The sequence below is a fragment of the Urtica dioica genome, chromosome 7 (genome assembly GCF_054948205.1).
Source record: "Urtica dioica subsp. dioica isolate 48M chromosome 7, U.dioica_male_clone48M_v1_H2, whole genome shotgun sequence".
In the NCBI taxonomy this organism is placed as follows: Eukaryota; Viridiplantae; Streptophyta; class Magnoliopsida; order Rosales; family Urticaceae; genus Urtica; species Urtica dioica.
In genome coordinates this window covers 39,209,719-39,236,111 of record NC_142762.1, presented here as the reverse complement: position 1 = coordinate 39,236,111, position 26,393 = coordinate 39,209,719, and the positions used below count along the sequence as shown (strand labels likewise).

At 34.8% G+C, this 26,393-nt stretch overlaps 2 protein-coding genes across 2 annotated transcripts; both read right to left on the bottom strand.

Annotated features, from left to right (window-relative positions):
- Positions 1 to 5,685: 5,685 nt before the first annotated feature.
- LOC149391441 (nucleolar GTP-binding protein) lies at positions 5,686 to 7,616 on the bottom strand. Its single transcript, XM_089621282.1, has one exon. It carries the CDS (start codon positions 7,108 to 7,110, stop codon positions 6,067 to 6,069), a length of 1,044 nt encoding a protein of 347 aa, XP_089477408.1. The 5' UTR covers positions 7,111 to 7,616; the 3' UTR covers positions 5,686 to 6,066.
- A 15,771-nt stretch (positions 7,617 to 23,387) lies between these two features.
- AUF1 (F-box family protein) lies at positions 23,388 to 24,920 on the bottom strand. Its single transcript, XM_089618504.1, has one exon. It carries the CDS (start codon positions 24,775 to 24,777, stop codon positions 23,782 to 23,784), a length of 996 nt encoding a protein of 331 aa, XP_089474630.1. The 5' UTR covers positions 24,778 to 24,920; the 3' UTR covers positions 23,388 to 23,781.
- Between the last annotated feature and the right edge of the window lie 1,473 nt (positions 24,921 to 26,393).

Here is a 26,393-nt window from a genome sequence, read left to right as displayed (position 1 = left end):
CCTGGCTTCGTTCATGTGGCTAATAGTAGTGGAGCCAGTGAAAACTACCCGAGTTGCCTCATTCATATATTTAAATTCTCATTCTTATTTTGAGAATACCTAATTTTATTTTTATAATTATTTATTTTTGTTTTTTTCTCGTTATTTACAGTTTTATTTGACTCTTTTTTTAAGCTGTTTACATTTTTCATTTAAACTTTCCTCAAATCGCTATGTTGATGATAAAATCATCTGAATTAAAAAATAAATCGCTATTCATGAAATGAATGAGAATTTCACATATTTAAGGAATCACCATCTCCAAATAGGATATTTATGAAATTGCCTCTCCAAATAAGATTGTGTGAAATTTCCTATATGAGTGGAATTCTGAGTGTGTGTTGTTCTATGACGTTGACGTTCTTATAATTGAGCCGGTGAAATTACGAGTTCAGTTCAGTGCAGTTACAGTTAAAAACCAAAAACTAAAAAAAAATAATAATTGAAGTTAATGTCGTGGATTCGTACGACGAGAAACGAACTAGTACAAAGGGAATGCTTTATTTGATATGAGCCCACTAAACCAGACACAAATGTCAGCTGATTCTCTGGATCCTAAAAGCCCATGTAGCATTTTTCATGTCTTGTTGTGAGAATATCATGCTTAGTGTTTTTATTTTTTTGACAATTTTTCATTCACACATGTATTTAATTACATAGAATATTTAAACTCAAATAACAAAAAAAAAAAATCTTATAAAGATTAAATAATAGAAACAAATGTTGTTTAGGGAGATTGAACTCATAAGCGCACGAAGAGACCTCACATGATGGAGAGGTGTGTTTTTAGTTTTTCATAATAAATTTTGGGGGTTTCATTATTAATTATTGTATTGATAAATGGAAACATTCGCGGTAAGGTTATCAATACCACTCTTCTTAATTTTATCTTTTTTTGTTTAATTGCTACGTATTAAACCTAACCAGTTTGGAATCGATTTAAGAAGAAAGAAGAACCGATTTCCTTTGGCATATATACGATACAAAGATATTAATGTTTTTTTTTTTTCAATTATCATTCTGTTGTTAAGCAGAACCAGACTTCCTCATGGCATTGTACAGGCGTGCTATGTAGCATCTAGTAGAAACATAGCTCATGATGATCAGAAGTCAGTAATATATATATATATATATATATATATATATATATATATATATATATATATATATATATATATATATATACCATGTGCGAGTGCTGACTTATAGAAGTAAAAAAAACGATAATTATTATTCGGAAAAGGGAAATTGAAATGAAGCCCAATGGCAGTTTGAATTATTATATAAATTACCAAACCTATGTAAGTTAATTTTGTGTCCAATTTTTTTTTTTTTTTTTTAGCTTAAAATTTTCTTGGGGCCCCACTTTTTAAATGAGATAGGTCCGCCACTAATAGTTGATATAAATTGTTCCTAAATTCTGATGCGCTATATATATAACCGTGGAATGTTCACGTGAATTTTATTTATAGGCCTCACTTATGGCGGAGGAAAATCGTGGCTAGAATCAATAGAACATGAAAATAATATTAAAAAAATAATAAAAGAAAAGAAGAAAAGCAAAACAAAAAAACTATATCTATGAGATAAAGTTTATTCTCTATTTTGAATTTTTATTGATTTTTTTCATAAGTCATATTATACACTTATTTATTGTTCCGGGTATTTGAATATATGAAAGTAAACAAATAAAATAAAAATAAAAATCTCTAAGCCACCAACTATACCAATATATATGCCATCATCACCACCACCCAAACGTGTCGATGAGCGGTGTTCTGCTTTGGAATTTTGATTAAGTGGTCTCGTCGACGACTAGGAAGGTTCTCGGGCTAAGAGGGCTTCGAATTTTGAATATTTAACAGTGAGATTTGGCGAGATATGTGAAGATTAGTCCAAGAAAGCCGAAGAGGAAATTGAAGATTAGAGTGAGGAGAAGGGGTAGACTCAATCTTCTCGAGGAGGAGAATGGTGATAAGAAAAAAATAATAAAAAGAAAAGAGCAAAGTGAGGGTAAATAATTGTGGAGACAACAATTAGAAGATCAAAGAAAAGCCTTTGAATAACCGTTGACTGAAGAAGGTATACTTGTTAGTCGGCTTCTGATTTCACAATATGATTTATGATCGAATTATTTTAATATGCCTTTGAATATGTGTTTGTGAATTTGGCAATCCGAAGCAACTTTTTTCCTTAATCTCAAAGTTGTTTTTTTTCGGTTTGAAGGAAGGAAGGAGAAAAGATAAAAACTTTTTGATTATTTTTTCTTTTAAATTAAAATATAATAAGAGTATTACAATGTTTTTGTATTATTATGGCGCCAAACTTTATTAAAAGTTGGATTAAAGGATAATTTTGCTTGTAAATATTATTTAAAGTAAAATTATGTAGTTAAACACTGAAGATATAAACGTAATATTTCTGAAAATCAAATAAACAAAATAATTTTTGCCTTTTATAATTTACCACCAATAATCAACCAACAAAAAAAAAATCCATAAATCCAAGTTGAAAACAATGAGCTACCGAACAGCTTCGTGATCTATTTAAAAAATAAAAAACTCAATAGAATTATATGGATTTGAAGACGCTTATCACCGTAATCGTCTATACCAGGAGAGACTATACAAACAAAATTTTATTGTCCTGAATTTATGAAATTTATTTCTCTATACTTTTCACGCGAACCAAAAAAATATACATGGCATCCAATTATTAGTTAAAAACTTAAAATAAGCTTTGCAAAAGATTTTTGATCCACCCAAAAACTAAATTGATATGAGAATAATCTTGATTGTCAATTTGCATATCATATCAATATATAGACGACTTTGACAAATGAGACACTAATAACTAAAAGATCTTGGGGAAAAATATTTAACTTATCGCTCCCATGCCGGGAAAAGTAGAGCATGAAATAAGTCATGTTTATTATTGGCATGATTTAAATCAAATTTTGACGCCTTGGTATTTTTTTTTTTAACCAACGGCATTATTATGATAGATCCATGATCAATCAATTTTCTGTCCTTTTAACCATGAAACAGATTACAGTATTTTTCACTTTCAACAGTCGGTCAATCCAACGGAGGAAAAAAAAATCATTTAATGCAATATACTTTTTAATTTTTTTTTATTTGCCATAAACTATTGTTATGAAAAGAAGAATGTGAAAAACATTAGGGTCATCATTATCCTCACTCATCAGATCCCAAGTGCATGTGGACACTAGAACAAGTTAGATTAGAAGATTTGGGGTGAATAATTAAATTAATTTGCTTATTGGTTCTGCCGAAGGATCTTGATTTCGTTTATTAAAATCAATTATATTTTTTTTCTAAAAAAAATATATTGATTTCGATAATAGGTTTTCAACTATACGTTAATTGGAGTTGCCATGTGAAAAACTATAATTTGTCTTGTTATTGCTGAATAACATGACCTAATCTAATTCATAATCTCTCTGTATTTTAGGTAATTAATAAAAAGGAAAATCAATTATGAAGGAATAACTATAAGTGACAACTGACAAGCTCGATCTTCTAGTTTACTTGCTATAATAATATATATATATATATATATATATATATATATATATATATATATATAGGGGTGTCAATTGGGGCCGTACACGAGACACGGCACGGTTACGATACGGTGTAAATGGGTTTGGGTCGACCTTAAATGGATTTGAGTCCATCGTGTCGAACACGATTAAATAACGGGTGAACACGACAATCCATTGGGACCCAATTAGACACGAATATTAAATGGGTTGTTAATAAGTAAACACGATCAAGACCTATAATGACCCAATGGATTGTGTTTGAACTTCTCTTTTGTATTAAAAATATTATGTTGATGGCTTAGTTGATTATATGGAGTATTTTTATTAATTACTTATTCTGACTAATTTGTTATTTAATTTGATTTAGAGGATTTCAATATTTTGAAGTAAACATGTCTAAGGACCTAAATCGATTCGCGCGTTCAAATGAGTTTAGTGGTCTAAATGGGTTCGTGGGTTACATGATCCATAAAGACACGATTAATAAATGAGTCTTAGTGGGTTGGATCTGGGTTTGGTAAAAAAATAGTGGGTCGTGTTTGGGTTTTGCTCCTAGACACGATTAATAAATGGGTCGTGTCTGAGTCTGTCAAAAAATACATGAAAATGAATAAGACACGACACGTAACCCGAATTGGCACCTCTAATATATATATATATATATATATATATATATATATGTATGTACTTACTGTTTGGACAAAAGAGAACAAGTAAACTAGCTACTGGACACAGATAAACAGTTAGATAATAGTAGTTTAATATTTGAGGAAATGGCGGCATAAGTGCCCAAAGTTTTCGGGTTTTACACTTATGTACCCAAACTTTTTTTTTCGCGGCATAAGTATCCAAAGTGGCTTCTCCGTTACGCTGTAAGTGTTTTGGACGTTAAATGTAAACGGTGAGCCACGTGTCTTCATCCTACAATGTCTGAGTTTATAAATGAGAGTAAATGGCGGCACAAGTGCCCAAAGTTATCGGATTTTTTTTTTTTTTTGCAGGTCGAGCAGGACGACTTTCCGGAAGACCCGAACCACCACGAGTCCGGCGACGACGGCATGGAAATCGAAGCCCCGTCGTTCTTCCCTCCTCTCATGGACTCATCGGCGGCGGACGCGAAAGGAGCCCAGCAATGGCGAGACACCATAACGGACGTGGGGCAGTGGTTCAGCGGGGTCCACGAGTTCCGCGAGACACCGCGAAAGTACGCGATCGCCCACCAGTTCGCGTTCTGGTACAAGAAGAACGACAGCCACCGCATGACGGTCAAGTGCAAATCGGAGGGTTGCCCGTGGAGAATCCACGCGTCGCGTCTCTCGACGACTCAGCTAATCTGCATCAAGAAGATGAACCCGGGTCACACTTGCGAGGGCTCGTCCGCCACCAACGACCACCAGGCCACGAGGAGCTGGGTGGTGAGCATCATCAAAGAGAAGCTCAAAGTGTCTCCAAACTACAAGCCCAAGGACATCGTGAGCGACATCAAGCAAAAATACGGGATTCGCCAACAAGGGCGACTCAAGCTTCTTCCACCGCCTCTTCGTCTCGTTCCTCGCCACGTTAGCCACCAAGGACGACTCGAGCTTCCACCATCAAACAATTTTTTTTTAAAATAATAATAATAAATAAAAAGTTTACTCTCATTTATAAAATCACAGCCTCCGATAAAGTCGTCCTACTCGACTTGCAAAAAAAAAAAAAGATAGCTTTGGGCACTTGTGCCACCACTTACTCTCATTTATAAACTCAGACATTATAGGATGAAGACACGTGGCTCACCGTTTACATTTAACGTCCAAAACACTTACAGCGTAACGGAGAAGCCACTTTGGATACTTATGCCGCGAAAAAAAAGTTTGGGTACATAAGTGTAAAAACCCGAAAACTTTGGGCACTTATGCCGCCATTTCCTCTTAATATTTTGGTATAATCTCAGTAATTAGCCACGTGTGCTGAATCTAACAGCTCTACCTATTTCGGATTTTCAGAAAAACACTCCAAATTCAATGCAACAATGTATAAAGATCTAATTCACAATGTGTATATATATATATACATATACATCAGAAGATCTCATATGAAAAAAAAAAAAAAATTATATAGATATATGACGAAAATGTACAATTTACAGGGCAGCAAAATCTTTCCCACGAAAGGGAAAGAAAAAGCTGTACACAGAACATACACATAAAAATCCTAATACATTGCTTTATTTTCTTCTTTTTTGTTTGTTTGTTGGTAAGGTGAGTGAAGAAGTAAAGCTTGAGTTTGAATTTCCCAATCCCCACACGAGCGAAAAAACATAACGCTTTCAACGATGAACCACCGGAATATATTCAACAAAATAAAAATTATACCAAAAAAAAAAAAAAAAAGTAAAGTGAAACGTTAAAGCATAAATCACAAAAAAAAAAAGCAATGAAAATAACAAAATGGTGACCTTGACGATGACGTCATCATCACCTCTTCCAACTCCGACTTCTGGAGAGCACGTCTCTGATACCGCCGACGATCCAAGTCTCGTTGGCGATGTCGGAAGAGATATCGCAGACTCGATTCCGGTACATCACCACCACACTGCTCTCTTCTTCACTATCATTCTCCGTCGCCGTCGTCTTAAAATCCTCGTCGTCCATCAACAACCTCAAACTCCGCTTGCTCTCCTTCGTCGCCGCCGCCGCCACGTCATCATCACCTCTTTCCCTCTCCGCCTCCTCTCTCTCCTCCACCCAGCTCTTCGCCGGCGCCGACCGGCAGCGCATCAGCAACAGCGCGTTCGGCGGCGGAACCGCCGGCTCGTCCTCGACGACGACCCGATGGTCGTCTCCGATCTTCTGATCCTCCTGAAGCACCATGAACCACTTGGAAAACACGGTTCTCGACGAAGACTCCGTCTGATGATGATCGCGATCGCGATCATCTTCTTCCAACTCTAATTCGTCGTCGTCCTCGTCGTCGTCTTCTTCGTCGTCGGAGGTGACGTCAGCTCCGGCGGGGAAGGATCCGAAGCATCGGAAATCGAGGCGGAAGGTTCTGAGGCAGGTGAGGAACTGGACGAGCTCTCTCTTGAGGCCGAGGGCGTCGGACCACCCGGCGGCGCCGCTCTTCTTCTCCTTCTCCTTCTGGCGGCGGCGATTGTTGGACACGTGGAGCTTCTCGATCTCCTCCATGACGGACTGCCAGCTCTTGCACGGCGCGGCCTTGTGGCGGACCTTGATCTGCCCCGCGCACGTCACCTTGGGCGACGTGGGCTCCGACGCCAGCTCGTGGCGGGCCCCACCGCCGCCGGCGATGGACTTGACCTTCGTCGGCCACATCAGCGGGCTCTTCCTCAGGTGGTTCGGTCTCTTTCCTTGCTCCGGCGGCCTCGCGGGGCTGCATATCGGCTTCGGCATAAGGCTCAGGTGGGCCCGGGACGGAAAGCACACCAGAAGATCCGCCGCCGCCGGAGCTCCTTTCTTGTTGTGCTGCTGATGATGATGATTATCTCTTCCCTTCATCATATCTCGATCTCCGTTTCACGCTTTTGAGACTGTCCTTTTCTTGTTCGTTTGTTTGTTTGTGTTTTTTTTTTTAAGACTTCGAGTCTGTCGTCTTTGTGTGTTTGACAGCTTTTCGTTTGTGCTCTTCTTCCTCTTTTATTTGTACTGAATGTGAGTATTTCTCTTTACTATTTGTTCACTAATCACTAGCTAGCTAGCTCGCTCCTTTTTGCTTCTCTATTCTCTATCTGTTGGTGTGGTCACACAACAGAGATAAAAAGAGAGAGAGAGAGAGAGAGAGAGAGAGCAGGGGTCTTCTGATCTGTTTTTGGTTCAGCCACTTTACTTTGTCTATTTTAATATTAATGATAATAATAATAATAAATGAGATGGATGATAGTGTTGCTGGTTGAGGAAATGGAAAAAGAAGAGGAAAAGGAAAAGAATTGAGAAGGGGTATGGGAAAGTGAAATAATAATAATAATAAAAAAGTGGCACGAGATGTGTCTTATGATCCAATCATAGCGTCAACTTGTGAGGGTTTATTTTACGAGTTTTAGTATATATATTTGTGGGACTCTCTGCTTTCTCTCCGGCTTTGGATAGTGCATTTTTCTAGTGCCCACTTACAACTGTTAAGCCGCCTTCTGATGGAACCCACATTTTCTCCTTATAATTTACTCGCATTATTCGAAGCTCTCTTTTTTTTTTTTTTTTTTTTTTTGGCCTATTTGCCATGCAATGCACTGGAAACTTCATTTCATTTTGTCCAAGGTTTGGTGTAATCGTTTTCTTATAATTATTCAATATAAGATCGTTAAATTCGTGAAATCGTTTAACAGAACGTACATTAAAAACAAAGACAAAAATTTATGTTTTGACTGGGATCAGATATTACATCATCTTGATCGTCATTTTGATTTTCTAAATTGAAGATTTAGATGATTTCTATCTCACATTTTTTGTATTCCACAACAATTAGTTATGGCAGAATAGTCGTACGGTTGCACATAGTTGTAGATGGCTGCAAATGGTCATGTTTGCCCATTCACAATCGATAGTATTAATATACCGTGTTACTGAAATATTATCGTATATCGTCGCTGATAACGAAAAACAATGACAAACGTTGAAGATTTATGCTAAGAATTAATTTATTTATTTGAAACAATGGTGCTACAAATCATTTAATTAAAACATAGATAAAATAACAAATTTATAAGTAATTAAGTCACAAAAAGTTGTAGATTTGCTAAATAGCCAAATTTTTTTGTAAATTCTAAATAAATAGTTATTATGGTGATGTGATATTGTTTTGACGTTATTAGCCTTCTATATACTCCCTTGAAGTCTGATGATTTATATACAAATTATTAACAATTATTTACAATTATTAACGTCTTTTTGACTTTATTAATAAAATTTTGACACTATTTACTTAAAATTTATTACAAAATTGATTTATACGAAAAAAATTTGAAATTTTAAAAGATTGTATATATCTAGAAAGCTCATAAAATAAATACATATGAATCAATTTATTGAATCTCCAAGGAACACGTACAAGACTTTAAGTATTATGTCTAAGGGTGATCTAGCTGAATAGCTAATTTAAAATAATGAATTTGCAAAATAGTCATGATTTATCTAAAATTAGTGAAATAGCTAAAATGAGCAATAACCATGTTTCAAAAAAAAAAAAAAATTGACCATAGGATTAATTTTTTTCGAAAGTGATAAATTATTTATAATCATCCTAAAAAAAATTACAAAAAAAAATTGACAATGTGAATTTTGGCTACTTTTGCTGAAAGTTTGGATCTTTAACTATTTTACTAATCAATTAATTTCAAATGATTATTTTATATAATTTTTTCTATGATTAATTATGATTGCGGATGTAATTAACCCTGAGAAACCTTCTACTTATCTCACATGCTAGATGAGAAAAGGCGGGTCGTTTTTAATATGGGTCTATGAGATGTTGAGTCAGTGACTTGTTTTTTAACTCTTTTTTTTCCCACTGTATTAGCTTGCATTTGATATCTTTGGATGTTACTTCTAAGCAAGTGTAAGACGATGCTAGAAAACATATATTCAATCAAATCTATCAGGGTTAAAAGAAGAAAAATTGCCCTATTTGTTACCAATTTTATAATATTTTCCCACTTTACACCAAAAGGCTAATTTTTCCCAAAATGCCACCATCTATGTCAACAATGTTGACATCTATTTTTGCCTTCACTATGAGATGTCAACAATGTTCACATCTATTTTTGCCCTTCACTATGGGATGTCAACATTGTTGACATAGATGTCAACAATGTTGACATTTCGGTGACATTTTGGGTCAAATTAATCTTTTGGTGGAAAGTGGGAAAATATTATAAAATTTGTGACAAATAGGACAATTTCTCTTAAAAGAATCAAAGTCATACTGGTTCGAGATTAGTTAAATCAATGTCATTTCTATATTAGTAAGAGAACATGATAGATAGAGTTGCAAATAAATGAGAAACTTTATTCAAGCATTTTTTTTTTTTTTGAAGAAATGAGTTTTAATCTTTATAATAGTATATTTAACTACATAAAGCTTACGTTAGTCAAAATTAGCTTAAAATAATTTAAAATATCTTTCTATAATCTCAAGGTAATTTTATTTTATTAAAAATATAATATTTAATTTAGCTAAATTTCACCATAATGAAAATTTGTTTAAAAAACAAGAGATTGGTTGTTTTATTAAATAGTATAGTGGAAAAGAGAGTTGTAAAAGTGGACCGAAAGTTTTGAAAAGAAGGGATGGGAGGGAAGGGTTAACTAAAGTAGTGAGATTGCCATAATGAAGAGAGTAATGTAATTGAGAGCCTTCCTAATAAAATATAAATAAAAAAGAAAACAACTATATAAATAAATAATTGAGAGCATGCGAAATGCTGGCCCCTTGTAACCACTATACATTGCGTTAGAATTGGAATTGCAGTTTAGTTTGGGACCTTCCTTCTCCGAGCAGTCATTTCTACTTTCTCTACCTTTATAATTTATTTTCCATTTATGATGATTAGAAAGATAGAATATATGTCGTGTGACGATTATAACCTAATTTAGTGAGACACGTATTCAAAATTTGATAAATAATATATAAGAACGATCTACGATGTTAGTTTTAATTTATGAAACTTTTGGCCTAGAATAACACAATTTGCACACTCTTAAACATATAGAATGATAGTATTAATTTTATTTCATATGAAATAGAATATTTTGTGACTCAAAACACACGATCTCGGGTTGAATGACTCACTATTTATTTAAAATTTACATCTGAAATAGACTATTTATTTAAAATTTAATAAACATTGATTATTTAGCAATATCAAACGTTTAAATTAACTATTAGATAAGCTACACAGACGAGGCACATGAAATATTAGAATTACAAAGTAGTTAATAAATTCTTTATGATGTCTATTAAACTAAATATTTGATACTAATTATTTTATCATTTCCCTTTTTAAATCAGGTATTCAAATTATTGATATGCATTTACGTTTGAATTAATTGAATTTTATTTTATATTTTAGCAACATATATTACTCTCTCTCTCTCTCTCTGATTTTGTAGATAACTGCCCCCACCATCAAACATTTTTTTATGTTCTATATATATAAAGTTATAAACATGTATAAACAACTAAACGAGTTGGTATTCATGCGTGTTCTTGATTTCATTAATAGTCATTGAATTTAACCTATATAAGTAGTTATCAACACCAAAGAGTATAGCTTTAAACAATTTTAATGGTACAAAATAAATATTTAACTTGGAATATTAGCACTGCTATTTTAGCGTAGCATAAAACTTTAAACAAAACAAATAGGCTACGAATTAATGAAAGAAAAATGAATGAACGAGAGAGGTAAGATAGAGAATTAAGAAAAAACGCTGTCAAAATATGAAAGAAAACGGAATGAACGAGAGAGTGAACATTGAGTCAAAATATATATTCTTATTTAGCTGTTGCAGAGAGAGAGAGAGAGAGAGAGAGAGAGAGAGAGAGAGAGAGAGAGAGAGAGAGAGAGAGAGAGAGAGAGAGAGAGCATTGAGTCAAAATATGTATTCCTAATTAGTTGCTGCATAGAGAGAGATTCAAAATATGTATTCATAATTAGCTGTTGGAGAGAGATACGACTATTAATTGTTTAAGGAAAACATAATTAACCGATAGGTCCGATACAAGAGCGAATATACACAAATATGAGATTTCTTTTTATATTTGTGATATTGCTATAAACAATGGAAATCTTATGAAATATCTACTAATGTAAGTACTTATGTGGGCTAAATTAAGGAAATAAAAGTAGAGAGAGGTGAAATGGGTACTATGTAGTACTAACAAAAAAATGTTGGCTTAAAATTAAAATATAAACTTAAAATCAACGATAGATGTAATTCATAGTTGTCCACAATTTTTTATTGACTTCATAACATTGACGATTATATCAAGAGATTTGTAACTAACTATGCCACTTTAAACATGTGATTTTGGATCTAGTTTATGTTTGACAATTTTTAGGAATATAGCCAAATGATTTATGTGGCAATAATTAAGGTCTGATTTGCCCTTATTTATTAACAAATTCGTCACTTTCTCCCTCCTATTTTTTTCAAATAATTTTTTTTGCATCAAAACTTCAAAAATTCGTATCTTTCTCATACGAACTCGAAATTGAACGATTTCAGATCCTACGAATTCGTGGCGTCGAGATCTTCAAAAATAGACCCATTGTGTATGATGAAAAATTATATTTATGTCGATAATTTCAAAAAATTCAGTTATTTTCACATTTAAGTTAGTAACGTGATTTTTCTACATCTATGGTATTAAATATGATTTTTCATCAAACATAATGGATCTATTTTTAAAAATCTCAGCGTCACGAATCCGTAGGATTTGGAATCACTCAATTTCGAGTTCATATGAGATATATATGGTTTTTTGAAGTTTTTATTTAAAAAAAAAATGTAGGAAAAAATAGGAGAGAGAAAATGACGAATTTGTTAATAAATAATGGTAAATAAGACCTTAATTATTGCCACATAAATCTGTTAGCTATTTCATTAAAAGTTGTGAAACATAGGCTAAAAATAAATTTCATAGTTTCATTTTGGCTATTTTGCTACACTGTCCTTATATTAAAGGAAAATATCAACAGTATCACATTTGTTTAGTCGAAATATGCGAATTTTCCTCACAGTTTCAAAAATATCAGACATCTTCTCCCAGTTTAATATAAATGATACATACCTCCCTAAAAATATGTTGTATCGCAAATACCAACATTTTTGTTTACTTTTTACAAAAAAAAAGAACCGCCAAAAATGCCCTTAATAAAATAAATATTTATTTACTAATTTATTAAAAAAAAATCAAAACCTCTCTTTATAAAAAAAAATCTTTAACTTTTATAAAGAAAGATTTTAATTTAAGTTTTTTTATATATTAAATAGAAAATAAAGAGTTATTTCATTAAGGGCGTTTTAAGCAGTTCATTCTTTTTTTTTTTTTGTAAAAAATAAACGAAAATGTTGATATTTACAATATAACATATTTTTAGGGGTGGTAAGTGTCATTTATATTAAAATAAGGGGAGATGTATGAAATTTCTAAAAATTGAGGAGATAAGTCGTGCATTCGATTAAACACATGGATACTGTGATATTTTCCCTTTTATTAACTTAATTAGTTAAATGAAACTGTTTAATTACTCATGTTAACGTAAATAATGACAAAATAATCAAATACACTTTGCTAACTAACTAGCTAACACATTTTATAATTATTTTAAAATTAATAAAGTGATTCCAACATCATGCACTAAGCAAAAAGTGTTACATAAAAAAAAAAATAGGAAGTCGTGAAATTTAATTAATTGAAAATACGACCTAATATAAGAAAAAACAGTGTAGACGGGTGATTGTATTCCTATAATTTGGTGTTAATTTGTTTGTTTTCGGACCAAATATAAGAAATCGCAAACTCACTTTTCATACTCTAATTTCGAGTTTTTGACAAGTTAGTTTTCTACTGAAATCAATCCACAAAAAAAATCTAACCATTTGTAAATATCGTCGATATACCAACAGTCATATCGATTCAAAAGAAAATCATTTCATTAATGATTTATTGATGCCCATCTATTTTCCATTTTGGCCAAATCGATTCGACCAATATTTGGCCCTCCAAGCTTTATATAAGGAAAAAAGAAAGAATAAAGAGAGGGCCTAAGAAAGTGAATACAAAGTTGGCAAAACGCACCACATTATGTATTTCATATTGGTGGTGGGGGTCTTATATATAGTTAGTATTAACATGCACCGTTCGGACATTGTAGGGTTACGAGAAAATGGAATATGAGTATTGAGTTTATTAAAAGTATATGCTTCATCAATCGGAAGAGACCAATACATCATGTATTATTTTTATAAAGAGGGTAAAGAAGATAATAAATAATAGAATAAGAAGAAGAAAAAATCTCACACCACAAATTAAATATATATAAAGAGACAACGCCTTAGCCCACAAGATGCCTTACTTAGCATATAGTCCTCTTTTATATTTTTGTTCATGCGTCATAGTCCAAATTATTTTGTTATTAGGGTCTGTGAGTCTGGGTCCATATGTATGAAGTGGCATGAATATAACCTGTATATACTTCTAAAGTTAATTAGCTCAATCTCTCCTATATGACTGCCTATATGCAAAATCTTGTTCAATATATATGATGTTATTTATTTATTCGTGTTATACTGCATGGCAAACGTATTACAGTCGAGCTTCTGAGAATCTCGGAGAATGAGAGATGAGAGAAAGAAGATGAAACAGAGGAATACTTGAGTTGTATTGAACGAGACAAAAATGCTCTAATTGACTTGAAATGTGTTTTAAAAAATAAAACTTACCGATAAAGTAAACAAAACATGGTTTTATATAATAGCCAATAAATATGTCACGCATGGCATAAAATAATTGATGTCAACAAAGATAATAAATGCTAGATAACTAACTTAAACATACTTCACTCTTAAAACTCTCCCTCTCGTGGTGGATCGAAAATGTTTTTGAGAGACATTTTGCACATGAGCAATCGGAGTGTGCTAGTGACGCTTAAGGCTTTGTGAAAATGTCTACAATTTTAAGCGTAGATCGAATTGGCTACAACCTAAAATTATCATCCTTAAGATGATCTCGAATGAAATGACAATCTATGTCCATATGTTTTATTTTTTCATGAAACTCCGGATTAGAGGCGATGTGCAACCCTGCCTGATTGTCACGAAACACTACAACATTCAAAGAAAGTGTGACCAAAAAATCTTCCAGAAATTGTTGAGTCTATAAAATTTATGTCGTTGTTGCAGCAAAGGCTTGATACTCAGTCTTCGTTGACGATCAAGAGATGGTAGTTTCCTTCTTACGTTTCCACGAAATGAGTGACTCGCAAAAAAGCACACAAAATCCAGTGTTGGATCTACACGTGTCAATACAAGTGACCTAGTCCGCAACTGAGAAGGCACGTAAGTGAGTCACCAAGGAAGATGGATAAAAAAAAAAACTCTCAAGCCTAATTGAGCCTTTAGATGTCGTAAAAGATGGTGAGCGGCTAAGAGATGAGCTTCACGTAGAGTGGCAAGGAACATGCTTCTGATGAACATTGAACGTGATATCTGATCGAATAATGAAGAGGTAAAGAAGCCAACCAATCAAGCTTTTATACAGGGCTGGCTTAACACAAATTGAGGCCTAAAGCGAAATTTGAAATAGAACATTTACGAATGAAAAAAAAAAAAAAATAGAAGAGGATTTTATTAGGTTAAATAAATAAAAATTTATATATTTTTAATCTTAATTGATATTGTTATACTAGACATGATTATTCTTTATTTATATTTGAACTAAAAAAATACTGACAATATGTCAACATTATAAAAAAACAAACAGAGAAAAAAAAATTAACTTAAATATAAAAGCAAACTACACAAATAAGTGAATAAAAATTAAAATATATCCTGAGAATTATTCTTTTGTGCTGTAAGCGTTTTTTTTTTCTTTTTTTACATTCAATGTAAATGAAATAATAAGTCTGTTATATATATAGAAAATGACTTTAATCAGAGTGTTTTACACAGGCCTTTTTTTAATTCCCTCTCATACAGGAGCCTTATTAGGGTATGACATTGTGAGTCTTCACGTTAAAGTCTTATTTTCTTTCTTCTTCTTTTTTTTTTATAATATTATACTGCTAGTTTGAATTTTGTGGGCCATTTTTCGTGAGTAGGCCTAAAGCGCATGCTTTACAAAGGTTGGGTCGGGCCTGCTTCTATACTGAGTAGCATCTGATAAAAACTCACCATTAGTGCTCCAAAAAACCAAATCACTCAAAATATAAAGTTCATTGCAAGGTTTAAATCGCCGGGAAATGACGGCGAAATTACGTCGGCGTCACGGGAATAAGAGGAGTCGTCCGGCCAAAAAATCACGTTTTGTTGTTTCGGAGATTAATGTCGTCGAAATTGCGTGGTGTTGTCGTTTTTTGTCGCTGTCGTCACGCCGAAAAGTGTCGTTTGGTACCTGTTATAAAAACCAAAATATCGGAGCATTTGGTGGACATGACGAGGGAACGAGATCTAGAAAATTTGCTCGTTGAAGTCGACTAGATCCACTGACACAACGTCAAGATTTCCGTCACACCCAGGTTCGGCCGATGATCAATGTACAAATTCAACAGTTTTTCGGTAATTTCCTCATTATGTCGCCGTGATTTCGGTGTTGTGGCCGTGAAAATGTGTCGGCCAGAAGGAAAAAACTTAATTTCCGTGTGTATTGGATTTTTTTTTTTTTTTTTTGTGAGATCTTCTTGAATGAAAGCTGTTTGTTTTGATTCCTTGATTAACATATATTTTTTTCAAATTTTTTAAAACAATTTCCGGGCATTTAAGTTTGAAATAATTTATGTTAGAAAATAGAAATAATTCAATTTCGTGTGTATTTAATTTTTTTTTTTTTTTTTTTGTGATATATTTCTGAATGAAAGTTGTTTATCTTGATTGAGAGGTTCACATATGTTTTTTTCAAAAAATAAATTTAACAATTTCAGAAATTGATGTTTTAAATAGATTAGATCTAGGTTAATCCTTGAATGAAATTGTAAATTGGTAATCATGAAAGGTATGTTCATTAATATGTTTTATGTATTCGATTGATCTTCATGCAATTAAATATGTCTACCAGGTCCGACCATTTCTTTGATTTTGAGACTGAGCAATACAGTGGTGGTAGACAAATGGGAATAGGTTCCACCATGTCCATGACCTCTACTGATTATGATGTCGACTCCATAGCGACTCAATTTGGCTCAATGTCGTTTGACCAAATGTCGACTCAATCATACGGTGAAGTCATATGCGTATCTTTACCCATGTCCTTATCTAGTACCTGTGCTTGTACCTGTTCCCGTCCCCAGCCCCATGGACAACGTAGATGATGGTTCGCCTCAAATTATTGGATATACGATCGAGACGCTTCATGGGGCATTACCGGAGTATCCCGTCCTTTGCAGTGTTGTTGGAGATAACCAGTTTAACTACAACGCTCATTTCGTAAACTACCGAACCAACTATGAGGATCACATGACATGAGCCGACTACTGTGATCTCCAAGCACGAACGGGGGGTTTCTACCAACTCCACCGTCACTCAACCTACTATTGAGTCGGTTTTATTTGTTTGTTGGACATTTTGTTTATGTTTTTTTTGTCATGTGTGAACTTATTACGTGTGTTGAAGACTTGAATTTGGAGTTTAAACTTGTTATATGTGTGTTTGAAACTACTTTTCTTACGTGTCTGAACTATGAATTTTATTTCTTATATTCAGAATTATGCAACATTTTTTCCGTCGGCATTTTCGTGTTTTATCAAAATTTTCATCGGCAACGCAATTTTCGTCGACATTTTTTAAGCAAATTTCCGCATTTTTTCCGTCGCAATTCCCATCGACCACCGCAATTTCCGTTTTTTGAGACCATCGGCACGAAATCGGCAATCGACATTTCAATCCTTGGTTCATATTGGCATTGATAGAGTATATGGCCCGATGCGGAACTCCAAGAAAGTATTTTCACTGCACTAATCTTTGACTTTGAATTTTTGTATATTGAAGTGTTGACATCGATGCTAATGAATTTGGGAGTGGGACCATCGATTGTGATATCATCAACATATAGCAAGATTTCCACAAAATTAGACCTGATTCCTCTAGTAAAGAGGGAATAGTCAGAAGTAGACTAAATAAAACCAAGGCCGAATAGCACCTTTGTGAGCTATATGTTTTACTACAAAGAAGTTTGCTTGATCCAATAGATTGACTTGTGGATTTTACAGACTAGTTTTGCATTCAATCTTGAGCACTCCTTTTGACTTAACCCAAAGGAAGGTACATGTAGACCTCGTCATACGAATCACCATTTTAGAACTGGCAAATACTGAGAGGAGTTTAACGATGACTTGCTTTGAAACTGGCAAAAAAAAGTACCCTAATAATTAAACCATTTCTCTATCTTTATCCTTTCACCACAACCTGCGCTTTCCTTCTCGCAAGTGTCCCATATGAGCTAAATTTCTTTGTGAAGATCCATCTAAAACTAATTTTCCTTCTTACCGGGTGGAAATGGAATAAAACACCAAATATTGTTGGCTTTCATTGCATCCAACTCCTCATTCATCACATATCGCCAATGTAGAAAACGAGCAGCTTGATGGTAATAGGTAGGCTCATATTCAGGCGCTCTATGTTGGGAATTAAACCCCTATATAATCATGCGGAAAAATCAATTACGCTATCTTAAGCTAATTAATATTGATTATATTTAAAACAAGATCTAGTTTTACGAGTTTGTACTATTAAGTTGGAGAAGCAATCAAGCAACCGATAAGAATAAAGGTTCGAGGAGACTTATGAGTTGGGCTCACGAACCGAATTCTTCAAGCCTTGTCATATCCGTCTTCGTTCTTGAACGTTCGTTGATGAAGAAAACTTCCGGATCAGCTTCAAATCGTCGATGATGACATCGCAGTCTTCCGAAACGTAATCTCCGAGACAAATAAGACAATTGAGTGGGCAGCTTTCTGTATCTCACTTCGATCTCAAAACAATGGTGTTTCGGATCTCACTCTTATTTTCTAAGAAGGAATTCGAGAATTCCGTTGGGAGAAGGGAAGAGCAAATTTCAACCACCTCTACGAGCTAGGGATGACGAAAATTTCTCAAAGAAATTAGGTCAAAAGACTTCTGTTTTGGCTTCCCTCTGAACCCCTATTTATAGTAGTGGAACTGTATCTTCTGGGTATCTCTAGAATATTTTATTTCCATTATTTGAGTTCACACCATGTGTTCACAATATGGATTTAATTTGAGCCATAGGATCTCATCTCCATAAATCATACTTTATCTCTCATCCATCATATCAATATCTAGGATATTTTATTTAGTGTTTAAATTAAGGAGTATTTACAAGGATCCACCCTGAACTCCTGCATGATTAACATTTTGCCCCTTGTACTAAAAAAACGTACACAACAAACCTTGAAATCTTACATTGTATCAAAATGAGTCCTTATGTTAAAAAATTTCAAACGGTGTTAAGAAATTAAGGGTAAAAATGTATTTTTCTTTATTTATATGATTTATTTTTATTATTATTTTGTTTAAAATTAAAAAATCTAATGAAGAAGATGGCCTGTTGGATCGTTCCGTTGAGGAAGTTGTTGTTGAAGTCGAGCCAGATGAGGCTCTTGCAGTCTCCTAGGCCCGTCGAGATGTTGGCAGAGAAGGAATTGTTGCTCAGCTTAAGGATTGTTTAGTCCCGGCAGGATTTCGCCGCTGAGCTGGTTGAAGTCGAGGATCAGATTCTCCAACGAATTCATCTCCGAGAACTTCCACGGAATCTCGCCGCCGAGGTCATTGAGCCAGAAGATTAGATCTTGGAGCTTCGTGAGCGATCGAGAGGCCGATCGGGATTGCCGCTGAGACTTCTGTTGCAGATGCCGATCGGACGCTTTCCTGTGAGGTTGTTGGAGCTTATATCTACGGTTTCCAGGTTTGGAAAATCCGAAATGGAGGTCAGAACTTGCCATAGACCCAGTTTTCAGAGAGGCTGAGAGACTTGAGGTTCTTGAGCTTCATGAACATCGCAGTCGAAAAAACATCGGACAAGTTGTTCCTAGACAACTCGATTGTTTTCAGCTCCGAGCAAGCGTTGAGTGCGGCGGGGATGGAGCCGGATATCTCGTTCTCAGACAAATCGAGGTCAACGAGGCCGGAGCAGTGTTGGAGAGAGACAAAGACCTAAGAGTCTCTAACGGGAAATAGCTCAAAATCGGAGCGTTGAACGGGTTACTAGAAATGCTGAGGAAGTCGAGGTTGTAGCAGTCGAAGATCGCGCGAGACGCCGCCGTGGAACTTGTTGCCGGAGATATCGAGATGCTTCATAGAAGAACAGTCGCCAAACATTAGCGAGTTGAAACTCGCAGACAAGTTGAACTTTATTGGTTTTATTTTTTTATTGTTTATTAATCATTTTTATTTTACTTTTAATAAGGATATTTAGGTAATTTTTTCAACAAAAGTGGTGACATAACAAAACGTATTAAAAAAATTGGATGTCCGTTAAAAAAACATGACGGAAGGACTATAATTGATACAATGCATGTTTTTAAGGTTTGTCATGTAAGGTTTTCAAGTACAAGGGGCATCGGGTTATTCGTGCAGGAGTTCAGAGGGAATTCTTGTAAATTTAAAAGAGATTTAAAAGATAATATATTATTTCCTTTTAAATAGATTCTCTTTGAAATATTATGAAAGAATAAATGACAATATCTTATTTCCTTTTAAATAGATTCTCTCTTATTTAATATAAACAACTAAAGAAAAAATATTGATAGATACCACTTTGGCATTTTCGGCAAAATAGTCGCACGACCAATTTCAATAATTGCCGAAAATTTTGCCCTAACCACATGAAAAATTCGACTATTTTAATAGTCAAGGCCCAATTGCTTAAAACCCAATTAATTATTTATCTACTTGGTCCAACAATAAATAAATAACTCATTGATTAATTATTTATTTGATCAAACAATAAATAATTAATACTACCATAAATATTTATTTAATTATGCAAATACCCATATTCCAGAATTAATGCTGTCAAACGCATTTACGAAACATTGTTATTAGAAAGTTCATATTCGTCTTTATCGAAGATGAATCGTGGACTATGGACCCATTAGTTGAAACTTAACAAATCCGATCAAAAAGACGAAATAGTCCTTTAATACTGGAATTATATTTACTCATGATGACGAGTGTCAAATGATATAGTCAGTACATGATCAAAATCCTAAAGGGTCAACCCGTATCGAGAAAATGTCAATTGATCCATTATACCTTTCTCATACATATGAGCCCTAAGCATTGTTGTTTCCCTAGCGAAAGATTCTCTATCGGTTTTGGAATCAACCCTTAGGTGAAAGAACATTTACCTTCTTTCAGGAAGGCTGGATTCCATATTTGTCAAATACTTCCCTTTTACGATCATGTCCCGAGTTCCCAAAACATCTATTTATACAATCTCAATTGGTCTTTCACTTGATTAATCAAAGAAGCCGGCAACAAAACCTAGAAGTCCATGATCACTTCAGGATTTAGATTAAGTCTCACTGTGACCATCATAGTGACTTCGGTTAGAGTGTCGTAATGGTCCTTAAACGACTCATCTACAAGCGAAGTCTGTCCAGGTCGTACATTTACCAGAAGTGTAGAATGCTCTCACTAAGTGATCAGCGTTCACTTTGTGTTCCACATATATGATTTTAGATACAGCTTCCCATGCGTGTATCAATTATCGATCAAGTTTTAGCTCACCGCCCGAACTTAGATGCCCAGCACGTAAATCAGTTTAATACGGAGGCTATGGGGATAGTTGTTATTGATTCTATATATAAATATCATAACTCAACCCAATAATCATAAATGCTACAGTGTTCTTCTTATCGAATCCAATAATCATTATCTTCAGTAGGCAGTATTCCTAACACTCTATATTTCGAAGAGATTTGTTCATAGTTGAAAACATTGGTGAAAGACTAAAGAGAGGTCATAGTCATTGAAAATCATATACGTAGATAAGCGGCTTGTCCGACCTTTGTGATCTTCGTACGTCACAGATAAAATATCTAGGAGGGGAAGGTCGTGCACTTGAAGAAATGACATCTTGAACCAAAGTAGGTGATGGTCTTGGCTCTCTTGATTGTTGCACCAAATATATTTGAACCATCTGAGTTTATAGCCATGAGCTCAGGTTGAAACTATAAATCTGAGTAAACAAGACTAGAAAGAGATGCATTTTCCTGAAGTAAATCACTATATACAACTTTAGAAAAGTTAGTGACATATATCGTTATGGACATGAGTACGAAAACATCTTAGCAAAGGAAAATAGATGTCAACAAATGATATCATTTTTTTGATGTCTATATCAACAAATCATGTCATATATTGACATACAAATTATGTTATTTGTTGACATGTATGTCAACAGATCAACATACTTTTCAATGTTGTCATTTGTTGACATATACATGTCAACAAATCATCTCAATTGTTTGTTGACATATATATATCAACAAATCATCAAACTTTCTAGTGTTGTTTTTTATTGACATCTATATTTCAACAAATCGTCGAACAAACCCGGATTTTAAAATATATATATATATATATAGATTTTTTGACAAGACTCAAAGAAAAAAATTAGGAAAAAATGTAAATAAAAAAAAGAGGGTGAAAATGGATGAAAAAACATTCTTTCTCTAAGATTTACTAATAGATTTATATAAATTATGGTTTTTGTAAAAATAGAAAATGGGTTATCATATGATAGTAGAATGGTCAATTTCTCTTTATTTATTTCACATTATAGGAAATCGCCTCGCTAGTCTACCGTATGCGTTTCTTAATGGACGTGTCAACAAGTGGGCTATTTATTTTTCTAGAGCTTTTGCTCGGAAAAGAAGGCCCATATATTTTTGAAAGCAAAAAGCCCATCTGAATTGGAAACCATACTATGGGGAATGGGCTTTTCCAAATTTGGCTCAAGAACCAAATCCCCCAAATTAAAGAATAGACTTTGATCCCCTGTAACGTGTGTTTTAAATTTTTAATGATGATAGTTTCTGGCTGTGAATTTTGATTGATCATATCTGACAATTGCTTCTAAGTTATGGTGATGCAAAAAAAAAAAAATAAAAAAAAATAAAGTTCTTTTGACTATAAATGGTATCGGTGCTTTGTAATTAAACGAAGAAATGTAGACCTTTTCTTTTTTCTGTGCTTGACTAGGATTTTCATTTCAAATCGGTTTATTCAAGAAATCTAAGACGACAAAAAAATCGAACCGGGCCAAGGACTTGCAAGCTCCATAAAATGAAACCGGTTCCGATCCCAAATAGTGTGGGACGAGTAATTTCAATATATCTGAGGTTCACTTGCTGTAGATTGAGCTAGCAGATCGCTCAATGCTGATGATTAATGATTGTGATAAACTGAGAGCTCGAAGAAGGAAAAAAAAAATACTCCCAAGTTTTAGAGAACTAGCTCTGATAACCATAAAAAGATGAACTGAACCAGAGATAGAGAGAGAGACAGAGATGTGTCTGTATAATTTTTTACTTTGATTGTATTTTAATTCGTCGCTAGAGATTATATTCAAAGATCAAGTATCTGATCTCAATTCTAGAGTTCAAGTGATCGTTCGTCTGATATCATGTTTTCTGATACCAGAAGAATAGAAATGCTGTATTTATTCTGTCTCAAGCCCGAGATATTACCTGTCGTTGCGTTCTTTGTTTGATCACCATGACTGTTCCTGGAGTATTCAACTCTGTATTAGTGTTTATTATACATCTGAAAGCTAGATTGATAGCTCAATGAGCCGTTGCTAATTGCTCTTCTTTTCCTATATTATGTGGATGATTGTAGAATAGACTTTGCTTCCCTGTAATGTTTTGAATATGTAATTATGTATACAAAAGGAAGAAAAAATTTCCTATTTGAGTTCTTATGATAACAACTCACTGAAGAGATTTGCTGTATTAGACCATCGACCCAATTTATTTGATTACTTGAGAGATCAGTGATTAACTCTCACAAGCAAGTAAAAAGCCGAATCAGGATCAGAGTTTAAAACACAGCTCAGAAGAAGCTTTCTGAATTTAAATTGAGAGTTTGCACACATATGAGACTACCAAAGGCACAAGATAGAACAACCGAACTTGCAGCTTTGGAAGTGGTTTATGTATTAGTTTCACCAAAACATATAACTAAAAAGTTTAAGGCTTGTCTGAGTTTAACTAACATCAATAGCAACCATAGAAGAGAATAACACCCAAAAATACAACGTCGAAAAGAAACAAACACAATCCATAACTAAAGCTAAAACTAAGACCTGCAATCTCGCTAAACCCACAAAGCTCAACTATAAACGGTACGAAGGTTATACACTAGCATTTACAATACCAAAAATACTGTCACAAGCACAGAATCTGAAAGCACATTTTAGAGTGAAAATGAAACTCAGAAGGAGTTCATTTCCAGGATGTAGCTCCGGGTCTTGAGCAGAGCCTGAACAGCCTCTCCGTACAGCCCATCACCGAACGCAGACGTGGCCAAATCTGCGTCGTCCGATTCGGAGGCCTCGTCGCTCGCATCTTCCATGGTGGGCCTGACGACGACGAGCGTAGCGCCCTCGGCCCAAACGCCTCCTTTGAGCTCAAGCCTCGGCGCGTATCGCATCCTCATCCTCACGCTCGGCACTCTCGTCCGGCTCCTCTCCGCCACGTCACCCTCGCCGGCGACGTCCTCCGATCTCAGCTCCGCCATCCCAGCCTCGTCCATCGCCACCGATCCCTCGCCTTCCCTGTCGTTCAGAACCAGCCTCCGAAGCAATCGCTGTTCCTTCACAACCTCTCTCAGCAAGAAGTGCCTCGCCGAGGCCGCGATCAGCGCGCTGATCGTCCACACCACGCGGCTCTTCAGCGCCCGCGCGAACTCCTCGTCTCCGGCGGGATCGGATCCCGCGGGAGGCTCTCCGCCGTCGTCGCGGATCGCGCGAAACCCTAGGATCGCGCAGCTCCTGAGGCTCCTCCCGAACTCGGCTCGCCACCGCACCACCGCGCCTTTCTCGAGCCTCAGGTCGCCGGAGGGAAGCTCCATCTCCAGCTCGCGGACGCGGTCGAACCTCCGGAGGATCTGCGACGGCGAGTTCTGCGGCGGAGGCGAGGGGCTGCGGAGGAGGAGAGGCTCCGGGGAGACTAGGTCGTGGAGGGATTTGATGATGGACTTGAGGAAGGAGACGATGAGGAAGGAGTCTCCGTCGTCGCCGTAATCGGCGTCGGAGGATTCGGAGGAGTCGATTACGCAGTCCACTCTGAGGAGGAGCGATTCCGTGTCGGGGACGAGGGCGTTGAAGCGCCGAGAGACGGCCCGGCATCGGAGGAGGGTTTTGATGTCGGAGACGGAGTTGAAGATCAGGAGAACCACCGGGTCAGGGAGTTGATCGAAGCCGTCCATTTTTCTTGATGAACTGATTTTGGGCGATGCGATTTCTAAACAGTTGCTAAACTGAGAGAGAGAGAGAAGTGGTTTTTTTTTTCCTTTTTATTAATTGTTCGCACAAATCGAAGATGACTTTTGACCGTTTATCTGGGGAATGTCTGGGCCCCACACTCCCCCCAAGTGCCGGACTTTTATTTCCCTTGGACGGATAAATATATATATATATATATATATATATATATATATAATGAATTATATAGGCGTATATTCACGCTAACTAGTGACATTTTATTAATACAACATGATAACCTTAATATTTCTTTTAAATAACCTTACTATTATTATAATTAGGAAAAGAATGTACAGATGTCCATATATAACCTTAATATGTACATATACGGGAAAAAAAAATTAAAACAAAATGACCACTTGGCCTTCAACTATCATACAGTATATCTAGCCCGCACTTGCTAAATTGTTATATTTTAGTGTATAAATAATTTTTCTAAACAGCCAAATATTTGCTAAATTATTCATTTTATTTGTGATTAAATGTTTAATATGATTGATGATTGCGGACGTGAGATTTATCTCAGTCAACGTAATATTTTTATGGTCTAAATTCTTGTTGGAATTTAAATTATATTTATTAATAAATACATAATAATTATATGATGTATATTAGAATTATGATAAAATATAGGGTCAAATGGTTATCTAATCATATGAAATGTTAAAATTTTTGAAATAGTCAACGTTTCGTTAATTTTTTGTAAATAACCACGTAAATCTATTTACGCTATCAAAATAATAAAAAACGCAAAGTAAATCTCTAATAAATATGACTATTTACGAAATATTTACAATATTTTTTGGCTATTTACGAAAAAAATTACGAAATGTTGGCTAAAACGCAAACGCTTATGTTTATGTGGCTTATATCGCTAATTTTTTGTAAAATATATGAGATGAAACAATGGATGAGAAAGATAATACGAAAAAAAAAATTGCTAAAGAATCTGTGACTCGACTTTATTACTGAGTACAAAGAATTTGTGTAAAGATAATTTATGACATGTTCAGCCTTTTAGTCATATATTTAAACCATAGTTAGTCGTAATCGCTAAGTTCAATGCTTATGTTTATCTCGCATTAATAGCTTTGATTTCGTACTCATTTTGGCCATTGGAAAGAAGTGGAAATACCACTTATGTTAGTATGTCTTCCATTGTTTAACTAAAGTGACAGTTCCGTTAAGTAATTTTTTGTTTTCCGGAGATTAACGGAAGTGGTATTTTTTTTTAGATAATTTTTTGACTTAGTGAAAGTCGTAATTTCCGATTTGTAATTAAAAAATAATAATTAATAAGAGACAAATAATACCCGCCGTTAAATGTGTAATTATCAATGTTTCAGAATTTTTTAATTAAAATATACAAATACAAATGACTAATGAAAATTAACGGTAGGAATGTCTTCCGATAGCCTTCTTTCACTTCTAAAACGCTATTAGAAAAAGTTCATTCCGATAACGTTAGCTACGGAAATGGTACTTCCGTGAGACACAAAAAAACAAATGGAAATATTTATTCCGCTAACTACCTACCGTTAGCCCAGTATGATTCCGTACC